At 40.3% G+C, this 12,256-nt stretch overlaps 1 protein-coding gene across 1 annotated transcript in view; it reads left to right on the top strand.

The window, feature by feature from the left end:
- The window catches only part of fgd5.L (FYVE, RhoGEF and PH domain containing 5 L homeolog), a 117,123-nt gene that overhangs the window by 97,853 nt on the left and 7,014 nt on the right, over positions 1 to 12,256 (top strand). Inside the window, exons 15-18 of the mRNA XM_018259058.2 lie at positions 3,932 to 4,028; positions 8,058 to 8,195; positions 9,205 to 9,307; positions 10,804 to 10,934. Coding sequence (XP_018114547.1) covers positions 3,932 to 4,028; positions 8,058 to 8,195; positions 9,205 to 9,307; positions 10,804 to 10,934 — 469 coding nt within the window. The remainder of the gene's footprint in view (positions 1 to 3,931; positions 4,029 to 8,057; positions 8,196 to 9,204; positions 9,308 to 10,803; positions 10,935 to 12,256) is intronic.

Here is a 12,256-nt window from a genome sequence, read left to right as displayed (position 1 = left end):
TTGACAATATGTCTAGCCCCATGTCAGATTTCAAAATTGAATATAAAAAAATCTGTTTGCTCTTTTGAGAAATGGATTTCAGTCCAGAATTCTGCTGGAGCAGCACTATTAACTGATTCATTTTGAAAAATAAATTTTTTTCCCATGACAGTATCCCTTTAATACAATGAAACAGCCTGTAGGTATCACGGATATGCTGGTTGGGGAACAGTTTACAGGTTAATTTCCAGTGCTAAGAAGTGCAGTCGGAATGAGAATGATTCTTCTGTTGAGATGTTTATGTCCAAGCAGGCAGAATACCCATGAAAGAAACGAGTGGAATAAGAGGTGTGAGTGAGGCGTGAATATATTTATAAGAGTACGGTCGGGCCAGTATTAAGGAATTCTCTTGTTTGCATGTCTTGGATCAATGTGATAATGGAATTAATTACCAGACTGGAGGATGCAAATGTAATAAGTGCTTGGTAATGGTGTGATATCACTTCATAATATTCACCTGGAAAAGAGTGATTGTCACGCTCATTTGTGAGATTTAATTTGAATATTGTGCGTGTTCATTCCAACAAGTTTTATTTGATTCTGTCAGACGGGGGGATGTGAGTTGTACCAGTCAGATGAATTATAAAGGCCGGCAGTACCCATAAAGATTCCCTAAAACCGCTATGACAGTCTAAATAAATGTAATTGTTTCTGCATTTGCCCTGCAGCACCATAGAAATGAATAGCAATGCAAATAACTCTGCAGGATTCCTGTAGTTGATGTCACAATTGCAAAAGTATCCTTCCAGCCTCAGTGGGTCCTTTTTTATGTTTCTGGCCAGACTGGACCCCATAGAAGTGTCAATGTTGGATTAAAAAGGCCACAAGTCTAAATCATAATATACAGAGAATAAACCATACTGCAGTCACAATAAGCAGAATGGGTTTTGCTGCAGAAGTAACATCAAAAAATGATTGTTTTAAAGTAATAAAAATATAATGCAGTGTTGCCCTGCTCTGGTAAAACTGCTGTGTTTGCTTCAGAAACACTACTATTGTTTATATAAATAAGCTGCTGTGTAGCAATGGGGGCAGCCATTTAAAGAAGAAAAGGCTCAGGTTACACAGCAGATAAGCTCTGTAGAACATAATGGTGTTATCTGTTATCCACTATTAAACCTGTGCCATATAGACTTTTTTCTATTTCCGCCATTGCGATTTATATGAACTATAGTAGTTTTCCTGAAGCAAACACATCAGTTTTACCAGTGCAGAGCAACAATACATTATATTTTCCTTATTGTATAACACTTTCATTTTTTGGTGTTACTTTTCCTTTAGGGGTTATGTAAAAAATCTGTTTGCCTTGGGGCTACAGCAGTTCTATATCCAGTATGTACAGTGAATATTTTATTGTAAAATAATAGGATATTCTAAGTCACATTAGAGTTCCATGACCATATAAAGGCACAAGATTGAAGGCTTATAATATCCTCATATTTTACAAGGGCTACATTATTTATTATAATACAGGTATAGGATATGTTATTCAGAATGCTTGGGACCTGGGGTTCTCCAGATAAGGGGTATTTCTGGAATTTGGATCTCCATGCCTCAAATCTACTAAAAAATAATTTAAGAATTAATTAAACCCAATAGGATTGTTTTGCCTCTAATAAGGATTCATTATATTTTAGTTGGGATCAAATAGAAGGTACTGTTTTATTATAACAGAGAAAAGGAAAATCATTTTGAATTATTTAATTAAAATGGAGTCTATGGGAGAGGCCGTCCCGTAATTCGGATCTTTCCGGATAACAGATCCCATACCTGTACACACGTTTCGGTGAATCATCTAAGGACAATGTAAAAGGATATAATCTACAGGATATTCATGGCTCTTGTGTAATATATAAATATCATGGATGTCCTGCCTCCTGCATCCCTCTAGTGGTTGCTGAACTGCAACCCATGGCCCACTGGTTGGATCTACATTATTTATGTAATATTTCCACCACAGACATGAGAAATGCCTTTCTTTATTGCCAGGGGGCCCCTTTAGTGTAACACTGGTTTGGACAGTATGTGCCCCCTCTTACATTCCTGCCTAGGGGAAAATAAACAGGCCATAAGTTCTCCTAAAGGTTCTGTACCCCCGGCTGTCTAAACACGTGCCAGATTCTTTCCTAAAGACACAGAGGCTGCCGCTAGAGATCTAATGGCTTAGCCATATGACATCGCAAACTAGCCAGCTTCCTTAGCATAAATAGCAGAACTCTTTGAAGAATGAAATATTTAGGGGGCTTTGTTTCGCCCTGCTGAGGAATTATGTCTGGACTCATTGTATTCATAAAAATAGCACTCGCCTGTGACGAAGTGCAAGATATGCACGAAATGCGTTGGGCTCGGCCTATTTTTACTCTGCTATGTGTTATGAACAAAATATTTACGTTTTAAGCCCTTTTTACAGCTTAAAGGTGCAGTATACCAACATGAGTTTAATAAATAGGGCTTGTGCTGAACATACTTTTTTGCCTGTTGTTTTAACCATGAAATATCTGTTTTTTTTTAGTTCTTGAGCTAAACATGGAAACTGAAGCTATTCTATGCTTGGCCCTTGCAAAGTAGATAACTAGATTACTAGTGCCCAGATGCCCCCCCTGCATAATGGACAATACAGTCACAATTCCAAGAATTCACTGGCACTCACGGCTGGTTCAAGCAGGGAAAACCCCTTACGTGTTTATTTGCAGTTGGTGCAATGTCTCGGGGTTATACCCCTTTATCAAGCTTGATAAAGGGGTATAACCCCAAAACGTTACACTAACTGCAAATAAACAGGTAAGGGTTTTTCCTGTTTAAACCAGCCCTGAGTGTCAATGAATTCTTGGAACTGTCTGTTTCGGAGGGTGCCGATCCCTCCATCACCATGCACCAGGCTTTATCTCTAGAAGGCCAGGGTGTGCGAGCGGGCCATACATCCCAAAACAGTCACAACAAAGGGGGAAGGGAGGGGGCTGATTTTTTTGTATTTAAAACAATAGTCAAAAACTATGTTCAGCACAAGCCCTATTCTTTGCACTCATTGAACAAAGAAGTATACTGCCCCTTTAAGGGCAGTGGCTGATGGGGAGATATGTCGCCCGTGATATAAATGCACAACTGTGTGTGACAAATCTCCCAAAAATGTGTCTCCATTAGAAATAACTGAGATCGCCAGCGGTAAAACCAATGAATCGCTTTGTTCTTCTGAAAGTGCCTTGCGCGGGACACTTCGGACGGCTTTGCTATGTGTAGGTTTTACCACCGGCGATTTCTGTTATTTCCAATGGAGACGCATTTTCAGGAGATTTGTCGCCCACAGTCGTGCATAAATAGTCACCGGCAATTTATGTCATTTCGTTGGCCCTTCTCTTCTAACTCAGGCCCAGGTGTTATTTCCTTGAATACCACTGAGGCTCATTACATATAGAAGAACACAGTATCTGCATCTGTTAATAAGTGACGTCACAACGTTGCATGTGGCATAAGGAAGTGGAGTCACAGAATTGTTCTGAATACTGAATTTAACAATGCATCTAGTACCTGAATTAGTAATAAGCAAATCAGTACAATGTGGAATTATTCTTTGATTAAATATAATACCACTTTTTCAGATTATAATACGGATTAAAGGGGAAGTCACCCCAAAACTGTTTTTTTTTTTTTTTGCATATTGTAATTCTAAACAACTTTATACATTTTCATTGGCTTTAAAGTGCTTTGTAAGTGCACTTGTTACTGCAAGCATTATCCTACTGGCTGTTTCCATTAAGTGCAGTGCTGGTTCAGACTGTGAATCAGTGGACATCCTCTGTAATGTATGGCATGACTGTTTGTCAATCTGTACCAAACGAATGCTGTAGCTGATCTCTCGTGCGTGAGTAACAAAAGCTGTACTTTCTCTTACCAGCTCATGCACAGAGAGGGATGAATGGTATAGCTGTATCAGCAGAACTGTGCAGGAATATTACAAAGCTCCCACTGTATCTATCTACAACAACCTAGAGGTAAGTGTGACTTGGTAACGGGCGATTGACAGAACTTCTCTTTCTGTGACCCTTCAGCTGTTCTAGAATAACTGTACCCATGATCCATAGTTCATGGTTTATTCCTGTAGTTCAATGAGGGAGTTCCTGCTCCATCAGTTTTATTTCCCTTTTTTTTGGAAGCAAATAAAGTTTTCTCGCTTTGTTGTGAATAGGAAGGAATCTGTTTTATGAAATCCTTCCTTGTAAGCAAATCATGGGGTTACTCCTGTCTGGTGTTTTTATGTCTGGTTATTTTCTGCCAGTCAAGACATTCCCACCTTGAAAAAAAAGTAAACCCTTGAATCAAATGAAAGTAAAATTAATCAGAATGTTGTTTTGAGCACTTTTGCACCTTTCATATTTTTTTCCTGTTTGGTTTGCATTAAATTAGTGGTTTGTTTATGCTAATGAAATAATAAGTCAGCAGCACCACCTGCTGTTTATTTCAACTTACTGCATAGAGGCGGAAGAAAAGTAGGTTAGTGTGAGAAAGTGTTGGGGGTAAACTTACTAAGCGGCGAAAATTCGCCAGCAACGGCTTCTCAGCCATCGCAACACTTCACCAGGCGAAAATTCGCTCAGACAACTCTAATTTACTAAAATAAAAAGTTGTATCCAGGGTGCCGAACGCTGGCGAATTTTCTCTAGCGTTACTTTGCCAATGCGAGCAAATCAAAGCAAAGATTCGCAGTTGCACTCTCTGCACTAGCGACGTGGACCACCCCTGGCAAAAGGAAGGCCGTCTCAGGCAGCAAAATGCCCAGGATCTCCCCTGACGATATCATCAGTACGTCTATGGTCACCTTAACAGACATGTAAAGCCTACATTTCCCTACCATTTATATAAGTTGGGTATATCATCCCCACCCAAACAGCATAATTTGTACTGTATATAGGGTTGCCACCTGGCCGGTATTTTACCGGCCTAGCCGGTAAAATACCTGCCAAGGCCGGGGCCGGTATTACAAATTTACCGGCAATGTAGCTGCCGGTAAATTTGTAATACGATCAAAAGGAGCCCTCGGCCTGCCCCCAATCCCCTGCAACTTACCTTTTCTTTTGCCTCTTCTAGCGTCCGCGGGTCTCCGTTGCATGGCCCCGCCCCTTTTGACATCGCACCCCACCCCTTTTGACATCAGGTCCCGCCCATTTGAGGCCCCACCCCCAGCAGCCGGTAACATTTTTTATAAAAGGTGGCAACCCTAACTGTATATACCCCCTCCATTTGCCAGCGCCATCACATTCTCCTAAAACAAATACCTTTCACCCGGCAGCCATTTTCCCTCTTATACTTTATCAGTAACATTGACATGTGCAAACAGTACACGTATGTAAGTTCTGCTGGGGTTGGCAGTTATCTAAAGATTTCAAAGAGGCTGTTCACTGATTGCATTTTTAAGGCTCATGACACGTGTCTTGTGTGCAGACTTATTTTAGCCAGTGGAGATTTGCCCAATAGTGGTCAATAGCAAATGGATTTCATTCACGTAAATGACAGGCTGCATGGCACTAAAAAAACTCTGGTGGAGAATATACCCTGTGTGCAAAGGCTTTGGGAGGAGATATGGTAAGAAGGCAGAAAACAGTGAACTTGCAGAAGGTGGAATCTCCGAGCAGAATCATTAAGACCCTTACAGAAGCTAGGGGAAGCAATGCAACTGCTATATAATGAGGGAAAAGCCATTATTGTTATCTATATGGAGGAATCCAGACTGATCATATGGAAAAAAGTAATGAGCTTCCCAAGAATGACATTCTCTCCCGGTGGCCTCAGTTATATTGCTAAAATTAGGCAACAGTCACACTCAGTTAGTTCTGTCACTGCCCCCTGCTGTTTGGACATTCAGTCGTTCATCGTGTGAAATATACAGTAAGTGGGTAATAGCACAATCATTAACAAAAAGTCTTTTCTTTCCCTCTTGCTTTTATTTTTAATATGAGATTTTAAACTAAAGCCAACATTTCTAAATTTTAATATTCAGCCTTCTATTGACTTAGTATTCTGTGGATATTTTCTTTTTCTGCCAATGAATAGCTCTTACTGCAAATCCCATCAGCTGCCCTGAAAAGAAATACAGAAATCAAGGAGCAAAATATACACAATTAGGGGAGTTTATATCTGCACAACCTACAATATGTTGTTTGTGTTTGACTTGGTACTGGATCATTTTATGAGGCAGGCAGTGATATTATTATATGTTGGATACCAGCAGTTCTTAATTACTCATTTACATTTATTTAGGTCTGTGGTTCTTTACAGTAAGAGAGCCCAAAGATTGCGATCCCTCGTGCTAGAAATGTTGACTTTTATGCAATACTACCATCTAGTGGACAAATATTAAAACATGTAATAATGTTTTGTTATCTCCAAGTTGCAATCTCCGGTCAATTATCAACCAGTGATCCCCAACCAGTGATCCCCCCTCACTCAGGGCATTCTGCATTTTTCAGGGCTGGAGTGTTGTAAATTTACAGGATCTTTAAAAGGCCAGTAACACTTAGGGGCAGATTTACAAAATTCGAGTGAAGAATTCGAATGTAAAAAACTTCGAATTTCGAAGTATTTTTTGGGTACTTCGACCATCGAATTGGTTAAATTCGTTCGAATTTGAACGATTCGAAGTAAAAATCGTTCGACTATTCGACCATTTGATAATCGAAGTACTGTCTCTTTAAAAAATACTTCGACCACCTACTTCGGTAGATAAAACCTACCGAAGTCAATGTTAGCCTATGGGGAAGGTCCCCATAGGCTTGCCTGTGATTTTTTGATCGAAGGATTTTCCTTCGATCGTTGGATTAAAATCCTTCGAATCGTTCGATTCGAAGGATTTAATCGTTCGATCGAACGCAGGATTTGCGCAAAATCGTTCGACTTCGATATTTGAAGTCGAACGATTTTAGTTCCCAGTCGAATATCGAGGGTTAATTAACCCTCGATATTCGACTATTGATGAATCGGCCCCTTAGTGAAATTATCTAATTTACAGGGCTTATTTGTTATTACACTAGATGCATAAACGTGTGTCTGGGGCAATGGCTATTTTCCTAAAGCAATGAGTTCTAAGCAGCTTAAAGGGATTGTTCACATTTGAATTAACTTTTAGTATGATGAAGAGAGTAATATTCTAAGTGATAAATTGCATCTGGTTTGCTCATTTTATTATTTGAGTTATTAAGCTTTTTATTCAGCAACTCTTCAGTTTGCAGTTTCAACAACATGGTTGCTCTAGGGTTCAAATGACCCTAGCGACCATGCACTATTTTGAATAAGAGACTGAAATATGAATAGGAGGGGCCTGAATAGAAAGAAGAGTAATAAAAAGTAGCAATAACTATACATCTGTGGCCTTACAGAGCATTTGGTTTTTAGATGGTGACCCCTATTTGAATGCTGGAAAGAGTCAGAGGAAGAAGACAAATTAGCTGTTCAATAACATTCTAAAAGTTAACTTAAAGGTGAACCGCCCTTTTCATTTTAACTGCAGTAGGGTCCTACAAGCCAATTAGAACTTAAATGGCATTGGCAGCCCCAATGGATCTTTGGTAACTCATTTATAGTAAGTATATAGATGCTTCTGAAACACATCGTTTTTAAGAATTCATTGTAAATTTGTACAGAACCCTTCAATTTCTAGTTCCTTTAACTAGGAATCTGTTCTACTAATAACAACAATTGGGAGCGTCTATCCTGTGGTATAAGGAACAATATCCCTCTGAATAAAACTCGTTAGGAAATACCAACCTGTTCTACAGTTTTACAGGCTATATATTTCCTATCAGTGCTGCAGGTGGTTCATTGATCTGTGTCATTTGTAAGGAAATGATCCATAAATGAAAGCTCTAATCAGAAGTGTAGAATCCATTATATTGGCACTCTGGCCTTGAGGCTCTTCAGCTGGGGGTGCAGTAGAAGTTCTGATGCTACACCAGAACACCATGCAGCTGTGCACAGCCAAGCAGTTCTGTGTTCTTGTGCAAATAATGGTTTTCATTGTCTCTTCTCAGATCAGGGAAAGACTGGGAATGGGCTTGGGTGAGAGACCCCCGAGTGTGGCCCATATGTCTCATGCTGTGATGTGTATGAATTGTGGCAGCGACTTCACCCTAACGCTAAGGCGCCATCACTGTCATGCTTGCGGCAAGGTAAGTCATAACATGCAATGAATCAAACCTCCTTCTTTGCACTGACAGTCTGTAATACACTCTTATTTATTCTTACACAGGTCATCAGTTCACTCCCTTTATGAGTTTCTTAAAGGAACAGTTCAGTGTAAAAATAAAAACTGGGTAAATAGATAGGTTGTGCTAAATAAAAAATGTTTCTAATATAGTTAGTTAGCCAAAAATGAAATGAGGCTGGAGTGGCTGGTTGTGAAACATAATAGCCAGAACACAACTTCCTGCTTTGCAGCTCTCTAACTCTAGTTAGTCAGTGCAGTGTTGGACTGGGACACCCAAAAAAACCTTTGACCAGGGGCCCACCAATTAATGTTAGACCAGGGGCCCACTCTCAGTACTATTATTCTTCCTCTCCTCACTCAACCTCTATTCTCCCAGTCTCTTTTCTTTACATACTATAATCTATTATTCCATCTATTTAGCCTCTTTGTTCTCATAGAAATAGGGAATGGCCATGAAATAGGCCAAATATTTAGCAGCATGAGGCGCCACTGAAACCTGGGCCCACCGGGACTTTTCCTGGTATACCTGTGGGCCAGTCGACACTGAGTCAGTGACTTGAAGGGGGCCCACATGGGACATAACTGTTTAGTGAGTTTGCAATTGATCCTCAGCATGCAGCTCAGATTCAAAAGCAACAGTTATGACCCATGTGCCCCCCTCATTTCACTGATTGGTTACTGCCTGGTAACCAATCAGTAGAAACAAGAGAGCTGCAAAGCAGGAAGTAGTGTTCTGGCTATTATGTTAGACATCCAGTCACTCCAGCCTTCATACATTACATTTTTAGTTACCTAGCTATATTAGAAACATTTTTTATTTTGCACAGCCTATCTAATTACCCAGTTTTTATTTCTATACTGAACAATTCCTTTAAATCCAGGACAGGGCTCGGATTATCCCATTTATATGAAATAAGGGCAGTTCTGAGGCACACACTCGTACTTGACTTCTTGCGATGCTATTTCAACAGATTGTTTGTCGCAGTTGCTCAAGAAACAAATATCCGCTAAAGTACCTCAAAGATCGACCGTCAAAAGTGTGCAACGGCTGCTTCGCAGAGCTACGAAAAAGAGGTAACCATGGCAGGTGGCAAGCTTCTTGCTTCAGCTTTAAAATATAAGATTATTTATGTATTCATTTGATTGGGTGCAGAGTTGTGGCCAGTTTAATGAAGGTGCTTCTTTGGGGCTGAAAAACTGACCATATGTTTAAACACTGACTGTAGGGTTGTTCAGCTTTGAGTTAACTTTTAGTATGAATGTGGTGTAACTAGATATTACTGGGCCCCACAGCAAATTATTTTTCAGGCTCCAAAAATGTCTAGAAGTTGACCTGTTTTACCAATATTTATTAAAATTGTATGTGAATTAGAACCTCATGGGGCCCGTACAGCTACTGGTCCCCCCTGCGGCTGTGGGGTCTGCTTCCTCTGTAGATACACCCCTGAGTATGATGTAGAGAGTGACATTCTGAGACAATTTGCAATGGGTTTTCATTTATTATTATTTGTGTTTTTTGATTTATTTAGCTTTTTATTCAGCAACTTCCCTAGTTTGCAATTTCAGCATTTTTGTTGCCAGGGTCCAAATTACCCTAGCAACCATGCATTGATTTGAATAGGAGCCTGGAATATGAATAGGAGAGGACCTGAATAGAAAGATGAGTAATAAAAAGTAGCTATAACAATACATTTGCAGCCTTACAGAGCATTTGTTTTTTAGTTGGGGCGATTGAAAGCTTTCAAAAGCATTCAAAAACTATTGAGAATCAATAATGAAGACAAACTAAAAAGCTGCTTAGAATTGGCCATTCTATAACATACTAAAAGTTAACTTAAAAATGAACCACCCCTTTAAGCCCCCTTTTTCTGTTAAGATTGGTGTAACATTTCCCTTGTAACACAGTTATAGATATATGAAATGAACAGCCATGGATCTATATTGCTAAAGAATGCACTTCTCAATCTTAACCTAATTGACCTTCAGGATGGTTTTACTGAAAGGGCTGTTTTAAGGCACCCAGGAGGGCCAGCCCATCTATAGAGTGGTTCCCAAACGGAGCAGTGGTTGATCAGTCTAGCCCACTTGGGTGAAATTGGGTTTAATGGTTGTCTGCCATACTCTTAGCTCTTGTACAGATGTTTATTTGGTATATCTAGTTTTATTATGAGCTAATTGGGCCCTAAGCAAATAATAAACAGTGGCATAGCTACAGGGAGCCGAGGGTCTGATGCTAATGCTGTCGTCTCTAGTTGTCGTTGGTACATCAAGGACATTTCTGTTGAGCATAGTGGCACAAAACAGTCAAGCAGACAAAACTCTGATCACAAAAGCTTATTAGCAATGGCTCAGTCCACATAATGAATAACTGATCACACTTTAGGTACTTTTTATACTGTCCCTATACAACTAGATTTAGGGTATTATATTATGTGGATAAGCCCGGCTGTGAGCTGCTCCTACTCAACAACTCCAACCTGTCAGTGTCTCAATGGCAGCTGCTATAAATGTGCACCCCAGGATGCCTACCCCTGGCTAAGACTTCTCTTCTTCATCTGTTCCTCCTACAGATCTAGCAGCGATGAACATGAACTCCTCGCCGCCCTTACCCAGATCCACCAGCACATTGTCGGCCATGTTTCACAGCATTCACCCGTCTTACTTTAGAAGACAAAAGAAAATCCCTTCTGCTCTGATGGAGGTAGGGCCAAGGCTGTCTGATAAAAGGCAAGGAAAATAGATACCTATGTTTTGTATACATTTCCTTTATATGGTGTTTTTAAAAGGCAAGTATCAAATACAGATGGAGCACACCAAACTGGATTGTGAAAAATCTCGAAATTCATCACTGTTATTGCTTCCATGGTTTTGGTTTATAAAATAAATGGCCCCAAATAACTTGTGAGCTATGTACAGTTAAAATCTGCAATTTGGTAATGTGATATTTCCTAGTATCACACTGGGAAAACTAACATTTTCGAACATTTTCATGTTTGCAAAATTGTTCCTGTCTGTGACTTTCATTTTTTGTCCCAATAAAAAAATAACTTTAGCCAGCGGCGCTCCGCCAATGAGGAGAGTTGAGACATTCGCCTCAGGCAGTAGTGCCCCCCTGGTTGCCAGGGGCGGCAAAAATGCTGCTCCTGGTAACTTTAAGAGCAGAATTTCAGTTTTTCAACCTGGAAATTCGGCTCATCTAGTGCAGAGAGTTCAATTGCGCTCTCTGCACTAGCGACGCAGACCCCCCGACCCCCCTCCGGCGATGAAAAGGTGAGTGTTGTGAGGATGGGGGGGCGGCAAAACAAAGGCCGCAAAATGGGTAGGATCGCCCCTGACTTTAGCAGTTTCATGCAATTGTGGTCCCCACTCAGTTTAAAGAAGAAACAAACCCCTTATTAAAAAAAACCCTCCACCCCACATAGACCCCCCTTACGACTGCCATCTTCCGTGCCTTTGTTTCTTCTTGCGGCACTTCAGCAAATTCCGTCCATTTTGGAGCATGCGCAGTTGTCGCAAACCGGGAAATTTCTCCAACTGCGCATGCACCGCCAGTCTCTGTCTCAGATTACCGAAGACCAGGAAGATGGCTGCTGTGAACTCCAATCCCTGAATCTGCACTGAGGGGGTAAGAAAAGAATTAGGGGCATTTGCTCGGAGTAGGAGCTAGGCTGGGGTTGAGGAGGGAGGGGGGTTTATGTGGGGTAGTGTTTTTTTCAATAAGGGCTTTGTTTCTCCTTTAAGAGGTGTCCAATCAGAAGCCGTCTTGCTGTTATTTAGGTTGAACACCCAGCCTTTGGTTTCCATTGGTTACTGGGAGTTGTATTCCCCCAAAAGCTTCAAGGACATGTGTTAGCAATTATCAAAACACTTGTGATCTGAAATTATATATGTTTTAAAACAAAAATTGCATTTCCATTCTGCTCAATGTGGTTACTGTGGATAACAGCGCCCAGTAACCAGATCAATTTTATCTTGTAGCTCAATTTTTATTATTGTTGTTTGTTATTATTATATTTATAAGTA

Source organism: Xenopus laevis, chromosome 4L (assembly GCF_017654675.1).
Source record: "Xenopus laevis strain J_2021 chromosome 4L, Xenopus_laevis_v10.1, whole genome shotgun sequence".
In the NCBI taxonomy this organism is placed as follows: domain Eukaryota; kingdom Metazoa; phylum Chordata; class Amphibia; order Anura; family Pipidae; genus Xenopus; species Xenopus laevis.
This window is presented reverse-complemented; position numbering and strand designations above follow the sequence as displayed.